Raw genomic sequence first — 22,919 nt, 5'->3', positions numbered from 1 at the left:
GTTCTGAACAAGCTGCTTCTGATCAAGCTGCTTCTGAAAAGCCTTCAAGTCCCAAAAAGAAAAGAGAAGCTGCTCTTCAGACCATCAAAAGGAAGAGGTCTAATTTAACAAGAAATCTGAAGACAGCTGAAGGAAGAAGGGCAGAAATGTTGAAAGAACTGGAAGAGAACTGGGATGAAGACTCAAGCCCCAAGAAGGCAAAAAGGACTGCAACTTCTGAGCCCATAGTCATGCCCAGTTTCGAAATGACTGAAGAAATGAAGCAGTATGCTAGGGAGGTTTCTGCATCCAAGATAGCAGAAAAGAAAAGGATGAAGATTTTGTATGAAAAAGAAAGGGATGAGCGTCTCAAGGCTGCAGGGTATGTGCCTACTCCTGTCATCGCTGCTTTAGCTTCTGAGTTAGAGCAAGAAACAGTTCAGTATGGAGCAACTCTGCTTTCTCAAGCCTTGAAGAATAAGCAAGCTTCAGGAGCAACTTCATCAGAACCAGTTTCAAAAGCTCCAGAAGCAATTCATCCAGAAGCTCAGTCCTCAGGTAATCCATCTAAAGCTCCAACTAATACTCAGTCTCTATCTCTACCCTCTTCACCCTCTTCATCATCCACAGAATCAGATGACCAACCCCTTAGCCAACATATAGACAAGCTTCTAAAAACCAAACCTACCAAACTAACAGAATATGGAACACTTGACTATGAGAGTACTCAAATAGAATTTTCAAAAAATAGGATAAAACTGTGTGAGAAATTCAATTTGCCTACTACTCATCCACTATATCCAGATACTCCAGAACCTGTTAGTATACAACAACCTGAACCTACCCAAACAAACTCACCAAATAACCAAACTCCACAAAAAGCCTCTGAAGTAGCTTCAGATGCAACTACTTCAGAAACCCCCCAACACTAAGAATCCTCAACCCTTCACAACTTAGAAAAACATCTAGGTGGTGAAATGCAACCAACACCCACTAAGGCCTCTAAGACAGTTTCTGAAAAGACTGTCTTGGAAACCCAAACAGAAACCCAAACCATCCCTGAGCAAACTATTCAGGAGCAAACTGCCTCTGAACAAGTTGCTCCTGACCAAACAACTTCTGACCAACATATACCTTCTGACCAAACAACAGAACAACAACAACAACCAGATTCACCCACTATAATAGACTTAACCTCTGACCAACCTTCCACATCAAATACAACTCAAACTGAACCTTCACCCATCCCTGACCATATCCTGGAGTCTGAGTATATAGAGGAACAACTGATCAGACTTAGTGATGAGATTCAGGCACTGACTCTTCGCAGAACAGTTCCTGTACCTCCTATTCACTATTATGATCAGTGGATGGATCTACAGAAGAGATTTGATGAGCTGCTGGATCAGCTTAGAACTAAATGTGTGTCATCTCACTCTGCTATGCTGAAGAAGCTTTTGGATGATATGCATGAAGCAGCTAAGGAGAAAGAGCTGAATTTTGTGCCTCTGCTGGACATCACTCCTTTCTATCCAGAAGAAGAGTACATCACTAGGGCTGCTAGAATTCAGGCTGGATATAAAAGAAGAATGAGGGAAAAGGATGAGCTACTTCAGAAGAAGGATGATCAGATCAAGTATCTCTTAGAACAGTTGTATAAGCAAGCCCAACCTTAGTTGCACACCCAACTCTAGCTTGTTTTTTACTTTTGTTCTTAGTAGCTGTGTCTTTGTATCTTAATCTTTCTTTATATATATTATCATTGTTTCTGGATCTTGTGCTTTTTCACCTTCAATATGTTTTACAAGCTTTAACTCTGATGATATTTACTGTTTTTAATGCTGCTTGCTCTGATACTCTTTCTTTTGTTTCTATTCTTTTTGTTGATGACAAAAGGGAGAGTAAATGTATAGTATTTTTTAAGGCACTGAGCCCTACTATAACCCTTCTAAATTTCTTTTAAATACTTCTGATTTGATTTTATGAGTATTTTATTGAAATTTAATTAATAAGAATAGAACTTAGGGGGAGCTTACAAACCTCACCTTAAAGATCTATTAGACTCAGGGGGAGCTTACAAACCTCTGTCCCAGTAGTCAACTTATTAATTAGATCAACAACAATTGAACATTTTAAATACTATTGTTTGTCATCATCAAAAAGGGGGAGATTGTTGGAACAAAATGTGTTTCACAATGAACCTTATTAAGTTTTGATGATAACAAGGTATTAAAAATTGTCAATTGGTTATTACTAATAATTGTTCAAGTGTACAGGACCAAAGGCTACTCAAGTTATTTCAATAGGTCTTGGAAGAACAATGAAAAAAAAGAAATTCTGAGCATCTGAAGAAGAAGGTCATCAGAAGCAAAAGTTTTCATCAGAAGCAATATCTTCACCAGAAGCTACATTTGATCCTTTAATCAAACTGAAGATTCAAAGTTGCTGATTCTCAATTCAGTCTTATCAAAGAAGAACGAAGAATTGAAAGGGAGGTATCAACGGATATATGGATAGCACTGAGCTCTTGTCTCTCGTTAATAGAGTTGACAAAGTACAAGTGTACAACCACTACCTCCACTACTCTGTTTTCTGTCTACGCTACAAGACAAAACAACAGCCATGCCTGCAGAATTGTACACTCAAGATGGGAATGAATTTGAAGTTTATTCTTCAAAGGACTACACCCAAATCAGGCAAAGGATCACTGGTGGATAATCAAAGGATTTCAAACGACTCTTTAGACGTGCTGATTATCTCAACGTCTCTTTCACGCCTCTATATAAAGGAGTGAAGACTTGAAGATTGAAGATAGAGATACATAAGTTTAAAAGCGCCAAAACTCTGTCAATTTGATTCTACAAAGCACACTGAATTTCTGCACTGATTTGATACATCTTAGAAATTCAAAGTCTAGAGTCTTTTCTGTATTGTATTGTGAACACCACTGATTGTATATCAAGTGTTCAATTCAAACTCAATTCTCTGTATTTTTGTTTGATTAGAAGTCTCTTGCCTGCGTGCTTGAGCATTAGAAGTCTCTTGCTTAGTGCTTGAGCATTGGAAGACTCTTGCGTGTGTGCTTGAGCATAGTTTTGTGAAGTCTCATACTTAGAAAGTATTGAGCAGTTGTAATCTTGTGATTATAGTGAAATCTCCTTGGAAGTGCAAGGGGGACTGGACTACTTCCGTGTTGTGGAAGGAACCAGGATAACTGCCTGTGTCTTTGTCTTTCTTTTCTCTGCTCTGTTCTTTTCCGCTGCAATCTGACTCTGATCATTTCATCAGAAGCAATCAAACTGCTTCTGAAGTTTTATCAGAAGAAGTATTTTTTTTAAGAGAAAAAGAAAACACAATTCAACCCCCCCCCCCCCCCCCCTTCTTGTGTTTTTCACCTTCATATGCTACCAAATTTTATGTTCCTTTCTTGTCTTCGACTTCCAAAACAAATTATTGTAGCAGCAAGATCCATCTAATGACTTTTGTCTTTAAGTCAGAATTATTTAACATGTATTCGATTGTTGCATGGTCAATATAAATAACAACTTTTATTCCAATAGGATAAGATCTACATTTTTCTAATGCAAACACTATGGCTAATACCACTTTTTTGTGGTAGCATAATTTATTTGTGCATATCATTCAAAACTTTGCTTGCATATCGAATAACATGCAAAAAAAATTCATCTATTATCCTAGTACAAACCCGATACATAATCACTAGCATCGCACATTAACTCAAAATGATAGTTCCAATTAGGAGCAGTGATTATTGAAAATCTTTCTTTCAAACTTTCAAAAACATCTAGACATGATTCATCCAAGTTAAAAGGCTTATCTTTGTTAGTAGATTACTTAATGGCTTTGTAATCTTTGAAAAGTATTTAATGAATTGTCTGCATGTCCTAGAAAACTTCTGATTCCTTTGACATTTTGTTGGTGGAGGAAGATTTTCAATGATTTTCGTTTTAGCTTTGTCCACCTCAATTTATTTGGCACTTTTCGCAATTGAGGACTAGATTTGTCTCAGTGCATCTTAGCAATACAATATCGAGGTTGTTCAAACATCTTGCAAATGATGGCGTCAAGAGCATGACTCGATCCTCATAAACTATTTTTCATTTTCACTATTGAGTTCCTCAAAAAATTGAAAATGTGTTTACTTTACTTTTTAATGATCGGATCTATTTGTACGTTGTTGCGCTAGTCAAAACTAGGACGAGGAAGATTTTGATTACGGATGGATTTTAAGTTGCTTCGTTTACATTGGATAGGGTTTGTCAGTCTTCGAAGGTGGAATGACTTGTTAGGGAAAAGTCAACACTTGGGTTCTGATAATTTCTTGCATTTTATATAGTTTGGTACTCCTTCCATTCATTATTATAAGCGAGAAAATGTGTGTAAATAATCATGTTTGGTATAATAAATTTTTGTTGGGCTTATCATATCAAATTTAAATGGTAACACAAGCATTTTTTTTTAAATAAGTTGAATAAAAAATGGTCACATTGTAATCATTTTATGATTTAAAAAACAATTTGTTACAAACAAAAAAGTTAAAGGACTAATTTGTTTCAAAATAAAATTACAAGATTAATTTGTTATAAAAAAAACTAACTTAAAGAAATAACTAGTATACATTGTTTTTTTTTTGGTTTTCACTAGTATACATAGTTTATAATATAGACTATATACATCAATTATTAACCTAAAAAATAATTATTTGTTTATAATAGTAATCCGAGATAAGGATTTTAGATTTTTCAATTTGGAGTATTATTACCAATTTACCATATAAAAAAAAAAAAAAAAAAAAGGAAGATTCGGCAATTTGGAGTTTGGAAAACCCACTTACACACGTATCTATTAATTGAATTTGCTAAAGTTATGAATTTTAGAATTTTTCAGTTTAGGTTCAAGTTATAGTATGGTGTGCTTTGTTCAATTTAAACCGTGAAAGTTAAATATGTAATGTTTAATCCTATTTTATCTACTTTGATTTTGGCAACCCACGTTCTTTGGCATTTAATTGGAGAAATTATTATAGTTTATTTCTATTCTATTGTTTGCTGCTAATGCTAGACCATCCCCAATTAGGTGGTAATCATAACCATATAGGATACTATACAACTCTAACTAGTACTATCAGTTAGGAATCCTAACCAACTTTAGGAAGTTGTTGATAACTAACGGTTAGTTAGTTCACTAGTATGTCAATTTTTTTAATAACAAATATTGTATATTAATTGTTATATTAGTTTTTTTCTTCTTATTAAGAGACTTGAAGCCTCAACCTTTAATTTATTAACCCTTACCTTAAAAAAGTTAAATTACCAAACACCGTAACTAAAAATGTCACTAACTTATGATACAAGCAAGAGTCTAGTTCTTCTTAATTCCTCAATTAACAAGATAATATATTATATCATATAATTGCTATAAAGATCAAGTTGATATGGTGAATCATCTACGAAGTTAATTTGTTTATTGCGTTTTCTTTTTACATTTTTTTTTTTTTGCGTTGTATATATAAAAAAAAATGCAGTTTATATATGTAGGATCTCCCAAGTGGTTGGAGTGGATTGCTTGAGGGCGGAGCAACAACCGAGCTTGTACAAGAGTTGGGAGTTTATCTACAAACAATCTAACGTTTGTGAGTAGAGATGTAAATGGATATTGATGAATGCTGATAATATAATATTTGTATATGTTTTGTAATATGATATACAGTGTATGTGTCATCTTCATATTTATGTGGATATCTATTAAGCTGATAATCTATGGATTTTGAGGTATCTAATGGTAGATACATATATTATGATACCATTTTTTTAAATGATTTTTGTTAATTTTTCTATACTCTCTAAATTTAACAATAGAAATTCATTACATTTTTTTCTTTTTACAAAACTATAATAATATTTGTTTATTATATATGCAAAAACAAATTTTTATTTTTTAACAGCAAAACTTATTAATAACCAAGTCCCTCCACAAGACGAATATGGACCGGTAAGACAAACTACAAAGCAAATGACATCATATATATATGTGGAACACCCAAAAGAAAATGCATACGCCGTACATCTTATACACCAATAAAAAACAAATCTTCAAAACCAAATTAACAACAAAACCAAGCTAAACCCCCTCAAATCAACATAAACTAAAAGTTGAGCAAAAACTCATCCCTCCATCGTGAATGGCCACATAAACAAAATCCAAACACCTATCGCTTTCTACTTACACCAAAGACAATAAAAAAAACATCACACCTTCTGAACCCCAAACAACAACACCACCACCACAATTGAGCCAAATTCCCGCACTCATTCAAATTTCATCACCAATCAATATTTGGTGTGTTCAAAGGCAACACCAGAACAAACCAAAAAACTTTAGTCAAGAAGCAGACTTCTGATCTCGAATCAAAAGTGATTGGTCCATCAGACTCTAGAAACAAATCACTAAGGCACCCCTCAGCTCCCGAACCTTCAGAGAGGCACCCCATCCTAAAATGTCTAAAACTAGACGCTAACTCCCGATCTCGAAACAAAAGCGATCGGCCCATCAAAATCTAAAAGAAAAATCTCAAGATAGTCAATTGGTGGAACAGTAGCGCCAACATAACCAATTCGTAAACACAAAAAAATATTATAAGATGTTTGTTATTGATTTTTAAAAACTATATATCGCAAATGACCATGTAACCTATTAAATTATGGCCATTAAATAATTCACCAAGAACACATTGATAAATTTGTTGGACATCGTTTGATTTTAATACAGTTCTAGAAGACTTTGTCAAAATAAAAAAAATTATAGTTCTAGAAGATATATTATACATTTTCCCGTAACATAACAAGGTTGCCTTCTAAAAAAAAGTACTCCCTCCGTTTTAAAATATAAATAAATTTTACTTTTTAGATTAAAGTTATCTCAACCGTTGCAATAATAATGTCTTTGGAATTTGACAATGTATTATGTATACGAATTCTTGACAATTAACCGTGCCACATGCCTACCATGTTACAGCACCAAACCTTTGTACCTATATATAGTTAACTCCTTCAACAGTTTGTTAATGTCTCAAACCCACAAGCAATGGCCACTTTAACAAATTTTATTATTCTCCTTCATCTTATCGCATTATGTTTCATTCTACCAACCTTAGTTGAAGGCTTAATTGCACTTTTGGACCCCTATATTTCACCAAACTTTCCTCCAGTTGCATTACTGCCAAATCCTTTTGCACAATCTGCTAAGGATTGGCGATTTGAAGCCCACTTTGAATTGGTTCTCCAGCATGAGTCAATTGTGTTCATCACAACTTGTTTTTTTGATAGGTTGTTATAATCTTTTATTGATTCTGAATTGGTTTAATTGCACTTTTGGACCCCTAGTTCATTGTTGACCCAGTCAACGTTGACGTGGCACCCTAAGTGAGGTGCCACGTGTCAATTTTTTTTTATTTTTTTTGCCTTGGGGGTCCAAAACTGCCAAAGAATCGAAACATAGGGGGCTGTTTTGTATTTAAATTAGTTAGAGGTCCATAACCGCAACTTTTGGAAAGATAGGGGTTCAAAAGTGCAATTAAACCAATTCAGAATCAATAAAAGATTATAACAACCTATCAAAAAAACAAGTTGTGATGAACACAATTGACTCATGCTGGAGAACCAATTCAAAGTGGGCTTCAAATCGCCAATCCTTAGCAGATTGTGCAAAAGGATTTGGCAGTAATGCAACTGGAGGAAAGTTTGGTGAAAATATGAAGTCACTAACCCTTCAGATGACCCGATAAACCCTAAACAAGGTACACTTCGTTATGGTGTAATTCAAACAAAGCCACTTTGGATAACATTTGCAAAAGACATGGTAATTAAGCTGAAAAACGAGCTTATGTTGAATAGTTACAAGACAATTGATGGTAGAGGTTTTAAGGTTGAAATTGCAAATGGACCTTGTATTACAATACATAATGTTAGTCATGTGATTGTGCATGGAATTATGATTCATTATTGTAAACCAAGTAATCCTGGTTTGGTTAGAAGTAGTAGTATTGAACATGTTGTACATCGTCAACGTTCTGATGGTGATGGAATTAGTGTTTTTGCTTCTTCTAATATTTGGATTGATCATTGCTATTTGGCAAGATGTACTGATGGACTTATTGATGTTATTCACAACTCAACTAATGTCACTATGTCAAATAATTACTTCACCCTGCATGACAAGGTTAGCATTAAAAAATTAAAGTGATAATATTTAATTTTTCGTTTTTAGCATTGTCTCTCCTGATCAAGGTAAATGTTATCGTTGCAAGTGATGCTGCTAGGACACGACGATAAATTCTATGCTGATGAACAAATGAAAGTAACAGTAGCTTTCAACAATTTTGCCAAAAACCTAACAGAAAGAATGCCAAGGTGACTAATTAAGAGGCTTTAATTTTGTGAAGTGTCAATAACATTTTTTTATATATACTTATTTTTTTATTTACAAATGAAATGCAGGGTAAGATTTGGCTATGCCCATGTTGTAAACAACCGATATTATGAGTGGAGCATGTATGCCATTGGTGGTAGTGCTCACCCTACCATTTTCAGTCAAGCAAACTTATTCATAGCTTCAAATAATAAAAAAGAGGTAATAAAGAAATTAATTTAAACTAACTAAAGGACCCAAATACTTAATCATAAGATTTAAGATTGTAAGTTTAAAATTAAAAGTGTATTTGGTGTCTGACATGTGTCTGTGTCAGATGCCAACACGACACCGACACATTTAGTTACATTCAATTACTTCTATTTTCTCAAATTGTTATTGGTGTCAGTGTGTCCATTGATTATATCAATGCTTAATAGATTTCACCATTTCAGCTTATATTTACTGGAGTTGAGTATGGTATTAAACTGTGACAGGTTACCAAGAGAGAAACTAATGAGAAATGGACAAATTGGAATTGGAGGAGTTATGGGGATGAATTCATAAATGGTGCTTTTTTTAATTCATCTGGAACTGGAACTTGTGATCCGTTATATTCACAATCTCAAAATATTATTGCTGCTAAGGCCTCCATGGTGACTTCATTAACAAGCAATGCAGGACCTCTTGGTTGTGTTGCTGGCAAAGCATGTTAATTTCAACAAATATTTGCTTGTTTTTACTTTATTTTGTTGTTATGATTTTGATTTTAAAGTCTTGAAGCCTGTACGAATTTAGTATCTCGTGCGAATAAGAAGTTGATTTGCTCTGTTTATTAGTTTATTATATTTGTTCACCTTAAATGTAATTATTTATAATACCTTGTAACCTCTGTATACAAGAATAAAGGCATCAAGCCATAATTTGTGACATGTTATAGTTATGATCAAAAAGTTCTACCTTTGACTCTTTCTTGGTTCCATTGAGTTGTACTTGATTCTGTGGGGGATAGATATACTTGATTCCTGCTTGCGTTTTTCTTTTTCTGCCATTGCAAATCATAATTCCGATTATTGGCTTTCATTGATTATCTGCACCTGCAGCTTCTCAAATCTCAAGGCACCGTTTGTTTATTCTCATAATAAATAATTAATGTCCCGGGTACTGGTTAACATGACCCCAAAAAAATAAGTAAAGAAGAAGTCACCACGCGAAGCTTCCTCTCGTGCTATAGTTGTCAATTTTTTCCTCAAGTTCTCTTTGTTGTTTGGGACATTGTTTTCACGGCTTCCGGAAAAGAAAGAAATAATTTTTGTGTTCGTTTCATGGTTAAAAATTAAGTTTGGGAATTTTAGTTAACAATGTACGTTAAAGGAAAGAGATTATGAAGTCACTTTGATGGTGTCTCTATGACACCGATATATAAAGGTGCTTTAGATGAATGAGAATTTAAAGATGCTCAAATTATTGCTTGAACTCTAAGTACTATTGATCCACAATGATTAATAATTTGCGCTCATTTTCAACTGCTTCAGGACAATGTGGTCAAGCGTTTACAGTTGGAGTTAGAGATAGCCAATTACAAACAAGGTAACTTGTTTGTTCCAGAGTATTATTATGGTGTTTTAAAACTTGTAGATGTTCCCAAGGCTCCTCTCGCGGCAGTCCAAGAGGTCTACAACACAAGGAGGAGGGATCAATTTCTCAAGAAGCTCCGTCTAGAATTTGAGGTTGTCAGAGGTGCTTTGTTGAAGAGGAATCATGTGCCTTCTTTGGACACTTGTGTTAACGAACTTCTTAGGAAGGAACAACATCTCCTTACACATGGAATCATGTCTCTTGCAACTACTGCAAATAACATTGTCATATTATGGAAGTGGGTATATGTCTCATGATTTTGAGGTGAGTTTGAGTTTGAGTTTCTATGACAATTTCAAGCAAGTGTTAAAAAAAAAACTATGACTATGCCACATTCTTACAATCATTTCATATCAATGTTACAATGTATTCAAAGAGCTTACATTCTTACATACTAATCTTCTAACACCTTAACTTACATTAATACACATAACAATAGTCAATAGGAAACTTGGAAAAATTCAAAGCATTTGTCCTGTATAATTGTTGTACAAGTAAATAAACTACAATAGCTAAGGGGGGAGTAACAAAAAAGATATATGTTTGTAAATTTGTATAGTTTTTATCGCATCATTTGATCTTTTTTAGAATAGTCTATTATCATTGGTTTGAACTCCACATGTGACTGGTGCAGTAGCTCTCAATTTCTTCAAGTACCAAATACCAGCTCCAATTCCAATTGCCCCTGCAGCTGAGAATGCTGTAACTGTCCCTGAAACCACAATTAAAAAACAAAACAACAATGAGCCTAAGTTTTTGTTATTTCAGAAACATATCTAGTTAATGAAAGTTAGTTTATATCTGTCACCTGCGATTACATGGACCTTCCTATTGTGCTGTGCAATTTCTTGATCTGCCAAACAAACATAACCAATCAATTCATATTCTCTCATTCAAATTAAGGTAGCCCTAATAGATAGTGATATGATTTACTATGCATAAATACCTACAATAGTGTTATGTTGGACCGTCTTGATACGTGGTCTATTGTTGACCGGTACTCGAAAATTACTCAAAACACCGCTCTCTAGAAATTAAAGCTCATGGTCTTATTCGTCTTCACGACTTAGATAGTGATATGATTAAATGCACTAGTTTCAGGTAAAGGGAACACATATTTTTCATGTACACATATAATTCAATAGAATAGGGTAATATTTTGAGCATACCTTTACAATGTGTAGTGGAGTTTCCATCCTTACACAAACACATAAAACTCTGTGTCACCGTATCAAATCCACAAGTTCCACCACCCTTCATTGTATCCTGACACTGAAGACAATGAGTTGTAACAGGTATATCAAAATCAACTCTAATCCCATATTCAGGTACTTGATCATAAGGCTGAGGAAAACCAACATCCCTCCAATAAACACTAGCATAACTAGTACAATACTTAAGCATCAACCTCAAAGATTCACTTGCTTTTGGATAATAAGAACAACAAGAACTACTTGTTAGAGAAAAAGAACATCCTGGTAAATGTCTACATAAGTAGCTAGCACTTTCACAAGATGAATCACAATGTTCAGGAAAATGTTCACAAAACATAGGCTTTGGTTGAATAATCACATGTTTTTCACTACAATTGAAAAACATGTACTCATTTTGTGTAGAGAGCTTCAATTTTGTGCTAGTGTCTAAACTAAATGGTCGTGTTGGTCGAAAATTTTCCCCATCTTCACATTTCCACATGAATGGATCAGTGACAACAATGTGAGGATCGGCATAGCTTATGTTACGAACTTCATATCGACCGGAAGGTGTTCGGAGTTCGAGTTTTTTTTCTGAGTCGGAACAAGAGAGAATGTGTCTATAGTATGGACTTCCACATCCATCATCAATGCTAAATGGATATTTGATTGAAATGTTAGCACAAGAAGTTCTGCATATGCTTGATTGAGATTTTGTTGTGTCAAGGAGTAATGAGAGAAGGAGGTGTGTAAATAGTAATAACATTGTAGTATTAATTAATGGATCTAATTGTATAGAGAACTATATGGTTTAATTTTGTAGTGTGACTATGGAAGAGTGTTGAAAAATTAAGGAATATAGCTGAAGTGTTGCTTTTTATAGTCTCTTTTTGCTTTTATATATTCCCTCTTGGTTTCTTTAATCTATGATTTTGTTCTCTTTACTTTTGCTTTATGCATTGGTAAGTTGGTGACACAGAAAAGAAGGATTAGTGGATTAAGTAATGATCAATGTGTCTCTCTGAGGTTTTTCCTACTTTTTAAGTGGTGAAGATTGAAGATGCAGTGTTTAACAAATTTAGTAATATTAGTTACACAATACATGAAGTTTTTGCAGAGTCATATTACAAGGGTGTGCTGTATCCACATTTGAAAATATTTAAATCAACACACAATAGTTTAATCAAGTCCATAATAATAATTTAGATTATTCACAGTTATAAGTTTGCCTGAAAGATATGATTTCTTATTTCATTAGTGTATACTGTAAGTGCTAAAAAAATTGGTATGCACTGTCATTGTTTTAAAAAAGAATTGAAAAAAAGTTAAAACTAACTATTGTTAACTTTGTTAATATTCCTTAACTATTGTTTAAGGTATTTTCGTTAGTTCAGAATGCCTGAGAGCAAATGGTGGGTGCCTAAAGAGCAATTTTCTTCTCATACAACCAACATTGGGCCAAGAAAAAGTTATTTGATTTGATCTTTTGGGCCAACCTGACCAAATCTGATCTAGAGAATCGCTCTTCTCCCATCTGTTTTTGCTCATTTCCGTACTACGTGAGTTAAATTACGTTGAAAAATACACCTACGTGAGTTAACTCACACTCGATTATTTGACAGGAATGAACAAAAACAGATGGGAGAAGAGCAATAATCTATGATCTATATCCAGGCCTACTAAATAAATGAATCGAGAATTTTCTTTTGCAATAACATCCACAATGGAGCTCCCCATTTTTGGATACTTAAATTAAACGGATTTCACGTGTACATATAACTTATTTATAATTTTTAATAGTAATACATAATTATACATCATTATACATCATTATATTTCGACATTCTAAGATTATTTTAATATGAAAAAATCAATGGATCTCGTGGGGAGAAGGGTGGCTTCATGTAGTATCATTTATATGTTCTCCCCCACCGGGTATCTATTAGGTATCAATGTTTGTAAAGTCAAACATTCTTTATTGGAGATGGTCTAAATTTTCAAATTTTTTGTTAATCCAACATAATTAGGATTTATAATCATCAATATACGCTTCGGAATAACCCCGGAGTCAACAACAGGATAACAAATTTTTATTTTACTAAAGTTGAATTATCTCTGAAATAGGCAATTTTACTTAACGGGATCTAACATAAACAACAATCTTAGATCCAATTTTTGTTTGCACAAACCAAAATGAGATATATAATAACAACGTTGATGCACCCCGCACAAGGCGTGCTGAAAGTGAATCACCGAACAAAGTTTACAAAGTCAAGGTGCCAAAAAAAAAAAGAGAGACACCACCAAAAACAGTCAAAATAAATTACAATTGAACACTCATACAAAGGACACTTGTTTTGATGTCAGCCACAAAAATGAATTTAGCTTGAATTTCTCAATGAGAACAGAAGGATGTGAATCCGTATTTTGAATCGTTCCTTCCATTACACTCAAACGCAAGCAAACCAAATTACCTTTAAAAATGAGAGGATAAATTGTGGCATCCCATAAGAGAAAACTAAATAAAACTATCTCGAAGCTCACCATAAGGAACCGCAGATATATCTAACCAATTCCACATGAAACCACAAAATGTTAGATCCAATTAACACCACTTGTTTTTCAATAGTAACCTGTAGCTAAATTCAATTCATAAAAGGTGAAAATATGAAAGCCATTAAACACAAGAATTGTTGAATAAACTTGGAAGCTTCAATTGCATAAATAGAACCAAATCTTACATGATTCAAAAACAAAAACAAAAACAAGTGTTACATTTTTCAATTAGATTTAATGAGGTTCTTCTACATTCTATCTAGAGGAATTTACCTACTTGTAAGAAAAACAATCATGACATAAAGTTTTGAAAATTACTCATAAAAATATAAAAATGAATGTTACAATCTTATTCTCAGAATGTGAAATCATTAATCTTCTCTTTTCAAAAATTCTTCAATTGCCTTCTTCAATGTCAGAATAATAGAACTCATATAAAATAAGTTAAAATATGTTTTGGTTCAACAAATATGGGTCACTTTGATTTTCGACTTTGCAAAAAAAAATTGATTTATAACCCTGCGATTTCCATAAAAAAAAAAAAAACAAATTTGATTATGATTTTTTAGCTGATGTGGTCAATTTTTGCGATTTGGATCATTTTCTTCCCCTTATTCTTTCCTTACACCCCTCCTTATTTTAATGAGGGTTCTCCTTATGAGTGATCCTTTTACTCCATATGTTTCTCCTTCCTGCCCTTCTCCTCATTGATATGACCTCTCGTAGTTGTATTAGTGATAGTTAGGGTTGCGTTCTACTTCCACCGATCCCAAGGAAACATAGGGTGCATGGTGTAGTCTAAAGAGATAGTTAGGCCATGAATCAAGTTAAGTGTAGGTGGCAATGTGGTTCAATGAGAGAGATTAATTGATGGTCGAATCTTCTGCTCTTGATTTAGTTAGGGATGTCATACTGAAGAAAGCGATGTGTATTGGTGGAAGTGAATGGGATCTTCCTCTTAATGCTAATAACACCAATGGGTGTTTGGAGAACTTTTTAGCTATTAGTTATTACCTAGTATTAAATGTAAAACTTGACGGTGCTAGGATGTTGGAGCCCGTGGTGCTAGGATCTTCCTCCTTTTTACTAGTCATAAGGGCATTTTAACAAACCCCAAAATAAAATCTTGTTTGAGGAGGGCCAACTGACTACCCTGAACCTATGGCTCTTGGCCAAGATAAAGGTGTATGTGGAGTTGTGTGATCCATTAGTGTCTCCCAACAAAGAGGGAGAGTTGAGGAAGACTTCTTGTTTTGTCAAACTGAAGTATTTTTTCATATATGGGTGGTCATGAGGTAAAGGCACAATTACTTGTTATGCGAATTTTCCTTATAAGTTTTCCTTGCTTTTATTCATATTTGCTCGCTATTTCGTGGATTCACTGATTCTGCAGTTTCGGGTGGACGAACGGTTTTGCTACACGAGTTACTTGGTCTAAGGGGGGGCATCCGAGTAGTTTTTTCGATGCAAAGTTCTCTTCCTCCTTTGTAATCAAGTTCCAATGAGAAGTCAAAGGTTGCTCCTTATGGACCGTCTATGGGAGGAGTCCATCCTTATGTACGTGAAATTTTGTAAAAAATTCTTAAAGAAAAAGAAAACGCGAAAAGATCTTATAATATGTAAAGACAGGCGCCGTTTAAGGTACACGACTCTTATGGGTCTTGCATGGTGCATGACATGCTTTTACAAGGTTTTTTTTTTTTTTATGTTGGTCTTATAACTTACATATGTAGGTCAACCTAGTATTAGTTACCTGTTGTTGCAGGTAATCAGTATTATATTAATCACATATACAAATTGAGTGTTGAGGTTATTTTGGGTAGTTCAAAAGTAATACCTTTCCTCTTTTCCTTGCCTTTACTGAAACGAGAAGAACATCTTCCTTCACAATTTCTTCATAACTAAACAAATTTTAATTTAACATGGACTAAAAACACTAACGGAAAATTTTGTAGGGACTAAAAAGTGTGATTTATTTTTATAAGGACTAAAATCAAAACTGCAGATATTTATAGAGACTAAAAAATTAATTAACCCTAATATTAGTGATTAAAAATTGCTATCACACATGATTTGATTATTGATAGTTCTCATACGTTATTAACTGTTTAGAAGATATTTTAGATTGATTAGTCATTGAACATTCTTTCATTGTGATGTATCCAAATAAGTGTTTTTGTGTCCTGCTGTGGCATTGGAGTTATGTTTGAAAAAATAATAATAAACATTGATATAAGGTAAATTAGTAGTATATTTAAATTTGACTTTTTCATATTCCAAGATAAATAAACGTAAAAAAAAAGAAGTAAATTAGTAGTATTAATTAGGGTTATGTTTGAAAAAATAATAATAAATGCATCTAGTATTAATTAGTAGTATTAATTAGGGTTATGTTTGGAGTACACCCTCCGGTCACTATTATAAGCAAAAACTAACATTTTGGATTCATTCATTAAATGATGTATATAGTTGACAATAACACCCTTTACGTAAATTGTTTGCAAAATCATTTAAGTTATTAAAGATCAACTTTAAAGATTAAAATATACTATCCTAGTGGGTCAACCTGTCAAAAAATCTGTGTCATTCAAAATGTTCTTTCTAAATCCAATGACTCACAACCAATTTACAAACTAAAAAAAAAAAGTTTTAGTCTCTTATGGTAGGAGACCCATTAAGATCGTCTACGGTAGTCAGAGCATGTAAAGACATATATAACCGATGAACATTAATATGTAAAGACAATGATCCCAATGTGAATGGTATAATATCAAATTGGTAGCTTGGAAGCGTACGCTATGGGAGCTGTCACTATGCCGTTCGCCGCATGGTTTCCGTTCTTCTCTTTTGGTCCAATGGTCTGTTTATTTTCTACAAATTCCATGCTGTCACAACCTAACCTCACACCACATTTCAACATCATTCATGTAAACCACGTGGTGAAGGATCTAATCGTCAACTAAAATCCTAGTCAACTGTAAACTTTTTCTTCTCGTTGATTTTGTTTTCTCTCTCTCTTTCTTTCAGTCTTGCAATACTGCCTTTTTTTAATGTTTTTTTTTTATATCTATTATTAAGCATTTACAATGACCATACAAATTACTCATCAAAATTGCAGGCATAGGTGAAATTAGTCTATAATTTTTGCAAATTGACATATTCATCTCTAAAACTAGTGTCAATCTAAATAGTCTATTAGTGAATAGTATAACTATTAGCTTCCACTGTTGGAAACAATGATATTATGCACCTCTAGTTTTTAGAGGGACAAAGACTCTGGTAATTCAGAGTTCGGCCGTAAGATAAAAATAGTCTAGTCAATAATTGTTTTATCTAAGAATCGAATTTGGATTCTCCCAAACAATTCATCATTGATGAAACTCATTAACTACTTGAGTTCGATTGCTCGGTTTGATGGATTTGATTCCACGTTAATATCGCACCGACAACTACAAATTTACTTACAAAATTATGGTTTTATAGGTGTTTCTTTTTATTTTATTTTATTTTGACAAAAGGTGTTTCTTTTTATTATGAACCCAATTTTTAAATTATTGGTTAGTGAAGCTCAACACAGGTTAGTTAGTTTCTCCCATACAAACTTATATTTTATTTACAACTTAAATAGATGATTTCTATTGCTTAAAAATATCTTGTTTTTCTATTGCTTAAAAATATCTTGTTTTTCTATTGGGGGCCGTTTGGTCTCCGATTTTATCGGAATGGCCCTGCAAGTGATTCTCCGCTAAAAATTAACATCACGAGGGTTTTTGATGCTTTATATTTGTAATTTGCACCTTTATATAAAAGATACCAAATCTAACCACAAATTTTTCTTCCAATTTTATTATTTTATATTTTAAATATTTTATTTATTCAATTAAAAAGTTTTTTATAAGTATTTACACGCACATATGACTGGATAAAAGCTTTAGTGTACTAATATTTCTTTTAATTTAAGTTTTTATTTAAATTATTTTATTTACAATTTTATCACTCATTTACTGATCCAATAACTATTTTAAAAAGAAAAACTATTTAAAATAATTAATTAATCGTATGAATTTTGTAACACCTATTATGAGTGTGTTGGAATAGAAAATGTATCTTAAAGAGTGTGTTATTATCATTTTCTTATTTTATCAAGAAAAGTTGAAATTTGATCACCTGAAGCTAGTATGCTCATAAAGAAAATATCGTATTAAATAGGACACTCTGGCTCTACCTCTACACTCCCGTCCACGGTTCCATCTTAATCACCTTACCTCATATTAATGTCTATTTCATAATATTTTAAAGGTTCTTCATCAATAATTCAACTAAAATGTTAAAATAATTAGAGTTAACCGATCAATCAATCTGAAATAGGTCTACTTCTAGGCTTATAATATTTATACATAATTTGAGATAAAACATTTAAGCTTGACCCGACGGTGAGATAGTAAAGAAGAAATTGTGTAATAATACGTACGTCATTGACTTTTTAATTTTATAAAACTGTCTATAATTTCTTGAAAAATGCCTATATACTACCTGCATTTTCTGACCAACGACTAAGAATGTTTGACCAGTTATGGTGATAATAATTTTTCATTTTCTTCGTTTGGAAAAAATTGAAATTGTAATTAATTAGGATGTGTAGTTGATGAGGTCCATGAAATATTGAATGCTTGAATTTTATTATGGTTTGAATTTAGTGCTCTCCTCTTAATGACCCTCCAAATGTAGAACAACAAAGGGTTCGTTCAAGGTATAATTGTTAATTGTTATGGTGCCATTTTTTCTTAGCTAGCTAGGGTACTTCTGATAATGTAACTACTAAAAAAACTACGTTCTAACTGTCGATGGTTTCATTCATAAAGCATCTTTTTCTATATGACAAAAGTATATACAAGCCTTTTTCAACCTAAAGAGGAAGCAAATTTTCACGTGCATTTGAAAAAACTTGAATGCAGACATTTCTCTCTTATGTTAAACTTAACAATATTCCACCTAACCATGACATGCTGCCCATGCATAGAGACATTGTTTGAATGTCATTTTGCTAATGAGATTCACAGTGTTCCTCAATTGATGGCTACAGATTGGCATGTTGTTGTTGAGCATGCTCTTCGGGAAAGTAATGCGTGCGCAGATGTTCTTGCTAAGATAGAAGCGTGGTCCAAATCTCCGTTCGTAAAGATATCTAAACCTCCTATTGATTTGTCTAGTCTACTCCTTGATGATGCATGGGGTGTAGGATTTGTTAGGAACTAGTCTCCTTTTGTTTTTTCCTTTTTTTTTTTCTCTTTTGTAACAAAAAGAAAACTAAGAGAATACCTATTTTCAATAAATATGAGAAAAGTTACTTGCAAAGAAAATTTGCTAAAGATTTTTCAAAGAATTTTTAATCTCAAAATATCCCGTCAATATTTTTCATAAACCGTCGTATAAATTCTTTTGTTGGACAAAAAAATCCAATAATCACCTTCTTTGAGTTTTTTTATTGGTTGTCCAAAGTATCACTTAATCGAAAGTTAAAGACTAATCATTGAGATATTAAGATTGATTTAAGAGATCTACCTTTCTTAATAGGTGTTCTTCTATACGCACTTATCAAAAAACGTGTTTAAGGACTCATTATCTATTGTTTCAAAAAAAAAATCTACAAATTCTGTCACAACATATTAGTTCATTCAACTTCTATTTTTAGTTGCTTCAATTTAGATAAAAAGAAAATAAAGAACCTTTTTTATATTATAGAATACTACAAGTTCACTAGCTAGTGCAATAGTGGGGTTAATATGTTCATTGGTCGATTTACCTTTTAAACCATCTCATAATATATTCTTGCACACGTACTACGTAGTCAACAATCAACATTCAGCCGACGTAAATTACTAACTTTCTTTGATTTGATGGTACTTTAAGTAATTTGGTTGAAAATTGGAGGGGAAAATGGGGGGTGTAAATGGAAAGTTTTTGTTTCAAAGAAGGATTCTTCGTAGTCAAGGTAAAGAAAGGAAGCTCGATTGGTTTATTTTTTTCTTTGTTTGGAAAAACATCATGAGTGCCTTTTCGATCAAACTTGAGTCATATTATTCAAAAGAGGTATTAAAGGCTATATGAAAGAGACCAATGTTAAAAAAGTGCGTCGTTAGAAATTGAAATTTGTTACTATCATGCATGGGATGGAATAAAGAAAAAGTATCATGTACGAAGACTATTAAACAAAGATATTTCCACTCATAATTTTCTAAGTTCTAATTACCTTAAGCATGGTTAGGGGGAATTAACAAGTTTGGTAGATTTCTCGTCTTAAAAGTTTTCTTTTTGAATTTAGACAATGGTTGGACTCCAATTACTGTTCAAATTTAAAAATGAGTTTGTAACACTAATCAAGTAATAAAAAATTATTTATATGAAAAATTTGTAACAAAATTTTGAGGGGAAAATCACTTTCTTATTTTTTTTTTTTAAATAAACCAATTTTAACTTCTTTTTTTCATCTGTTTGTTACAAACTAAAAACTAAAAAAAAATCGAAATTGAAATAAAAAACTTTCTAAGTAGAAAAATAGATTTTCTCCTTTAACTTTTTTTTTTTTGAAAAAATACCTTGTTTCTCAAGTCTTTAAATTATTTTATTTTTTCGTTCAAATAGGTTCTTCTGTTAAAAAATTGTTTGTCAATAGTTAGTCAACGTTGACAACTAAGTTTATACATTATAATACACCTATTAATATCCACATCATTAATGCTTTATTTACTATTTACAAAAATAAATATTTAATCATAGTGCATTTGCAATAACTTACTTATTTGAAGTTTTTTTTTCATTACTACCTGTTTGAAGTTGCAATGAGTCTTTGAATGAGCCAATAAAAACGGTATAAACTTTATATAAGAGCTTTAAATAGGTCAAGCCATCGATCTTTATCTAATGATCCGACCCATTCTCATCCTTACTCATACACTCGCGTACATACGTCTAATACTTTTATGAGCCTAATTTTATTAGCTTAATATGGAAATAACGTAAACATATATAAGATGTAGATTATTTTGTTAAGCTTGTTCAAGACCTTCTGCCATCTTAGGTGTAAATTGTCAAAGAAGAAATCAAAACTCTGATTTTTCACAAGGCATCTTGTGCTTTTGTGGTAACGAAGGTTAAACTAATATATGCCCACCAAAAAATTTATAACTTAAATATATTTCTAGTTCTTATAAAATAGGGACTATAACTATTAGTCCTTGTGGAGGCTTAAAAAGCAATTCATACACAAGTTAAATAAAGACTAAAATTGAATAACATTTATGTATTAAATTTGCTTCTACATATTATAATTTATAAATTGCTTTAGAGATTAGATTTGTATTTTGTCTCTTCTGCTTTGAACAGAAAAGTAATACAATAATAAAAGATGATGTTTATTATATAATAATTTATCATAGATGGTGATATCATTGAAAGAAAATTGACCATATTCTGAAATTTTCAATGCAATAGCCCAAAGGAACCGGTATTCTCAATGCAATATTAATCGACTAAAAGTAATACCAAACCCCTTTTACTAATTAGTGCTACAAAATTAGATAATCTCATAATCATGCTGGTGTCCTATGTTTACCCATAAATAATTATAAATTTTAGTAGTTTTAGTTTTGAGCAATTGGAACAGTTTTATTGTTGCTCTTCTACCTTGTGGTTTCGTAATTGAACATCATTTGCAACATAGAAGGTTAGGCAGGGAGAAAAAAATTCAATAGAGGAGTATTTAGCATGTATAAAGTTTGGTTAATTTGGGTGTTATTTGAAAAAAGATGCTTCCTTTTAAGACAAAAAAAAATAGCTTACGATCAAGAATAATTATGTCTAATAGGTAGATATATATTAGGTAGAATTCTTGTACATCTCAAGATAAAGAAAAAAAAGACTATGATTATTATAAGCAACAAGGCCGTAAGACTTGGGAAATTTTACGTAAGCTTAAAAATATAAATGTAAAGGGTTAGGTGCTGCGTTACAATTAATTCAAATTCTGAATTTGTCAATTTCTTGTAATGGCATAAGAAAGAAATTTTAAGAAGCTATGCTTACAAATAAATGTTATGACTTGCACCGAATCATAGAGGAGAATTCAATAAAGTATAGTATAATGCAAGTTGATTCATAGGTAAATATTGAGAAAGAAAATACAAATACACGATTAGAGAGTGCCAGTTGATTGTGGCCATAATAAAAATACCAAATTATGATATTCCATTGGATTTAATATGGTTTGTTTTTTCTTGAATTTTGACAAGGAACTTTTCCCCTCTTATTATTCAGTCGTCAAAGCATACATACACAAAATGTCAATGATTATTCATGTGAGTAGTTGACGGATATGAATCCCACTAATTTTTCTCATTAGATCCATAGAAAGACAGCTAGCTAGCGACTTCTTGTCCAATCTAATTAAATATCTCCAATATAGGAAGTCATTTGCACGAGTTATTTTTTGTCTCATATTCAAAATAACTATGAATTTTGGTCTCAATTTTTTTTATAACAGGTCTAGAATTATTCTGTTTTGTTTGTTTGGATGAAAGAATTTTTGGAGGTAATATAATTTTAGATTGTAATTCAAATGGAAAATTTTATGGTACACTCAACATTTTGAGTGTACTGGTACATCAAATATTAAATTAATAATTAAATTGATTGTTTTTTTGAAGAAAAAAAAATTATTTTCTATCATTGACAATTATAATAATTAAATCTTATTTACCAAAACCGTCGATGAAATAAAATTTACTTTTTTTGAATTTTATTGCTCATAATGAAGAATATTGATTATTTTTTATGAGAAAATGTTAAAAATTTAATATAATTCATATAAGCAATGAAATGATGTTTTTTTCTCATGAGATGGTGTTTTCTAAAATATAAATAATGACAAATAACAACTTATTTCATAAAATGATCATTAATTTATAAATTTATGAAGCAGAGTATCGGTACACCTCATAAAATAACAACTTTTTTTCTATTTAAGTTTTATTGTTTTGATGATAAATTTGTAGATTTTTAAAATGAATGAATTTTATGAAGTATTGTTTTGAAGAGAAATGTTAGGGACACTCTTTTTTTATGAATTTT

At 32.2% G+C, this 22,919-nt stretch overlaps 1 protein-coding gene and 1 pseudogene across 1 annotated transcript; one reads left to right on the top strand and one right to left on the bottom strand.

Moving 5' to 3' along the window:
* The first annotated feature begins 7,083 nt into the window (after nucleotides 1–7,083).
* LOC25486209 (putative pectate lyase 2) lies at nucleotides 7,084–9,136 on the top strand (annotated as a pseudogene).
* Nucleotides 9,137–10,348: 1,212 nt separating this feature from the next.
* On the bottom strand, nucleotides 10,349–12,125 carry LOC25486208 (LEAF RUST 10 DISEASE-RESISTANCE LOCUS RECEPTOR-LIKE PROTEIN KINASE-like 2.7). The gene is made up of 3 exons (XM_013607419.3): nucleotides 11,214–12,125; nucleotides 10,853–10,897; nucleotides 10,349–10,756 (listed from the first exon to the last, which is right to left on the bottom strand). Exons 1-3 carry the CDS (start codon nucleotides 12,001–12,003, stop codon nucleotides 10,629–10,631), a joined length of 963 nt encoding a protein of 320 aa, XP_013462873.1. The 5' UTR covers nucleotides 12,004–12,125; the 3' UTR covers nucleotides 10,349–10,628.
* Nucleotides 12,126–22,919: the final 10,794 nt, after the last annotated feature.

This window comes from Medicago truncatula, chromosome 2 (assembly GCF_003473485.1).
Source record: "Medicago truncatula cultivar Jemalong A17 chromosome 2, MtrunA17r5.0-ANR, whole genome shotgun sequence".
NCBI lineage: Eukaryota > Viridiplantae > Streptophyta > Magnoliopsida > Fabales > Fabaceae > Medicago > Medicago truncatula.
This window is presented reverse-complemented; position numbering and strand designations above follow the sequence as displayed.

Bases quoted from the DNA above. Each gene is read 5' to 3' on its own strand.
- LOC25486208 (XM_013607419.3), bottom strand. From the start codon at position 12,003: ATGTTATTACTATTTACACACCTCCTTCTCTCATTACTCCTTGACACA. The intron at 10,898-11,213 runs GTATGCTCAAAA...TTTGTTTGGCAG, and splicing joins CTCCACTACACATTGTAAAG to ATCAAGAAATTGCACAGCAC. The intron at 10,757-10,852 runs GTGACAGATATA...TTGTGGTTTCAG, and splicing joins GAAGGTCCATGTAATCGCAG to GGACAGTTACAGCATTCTCA.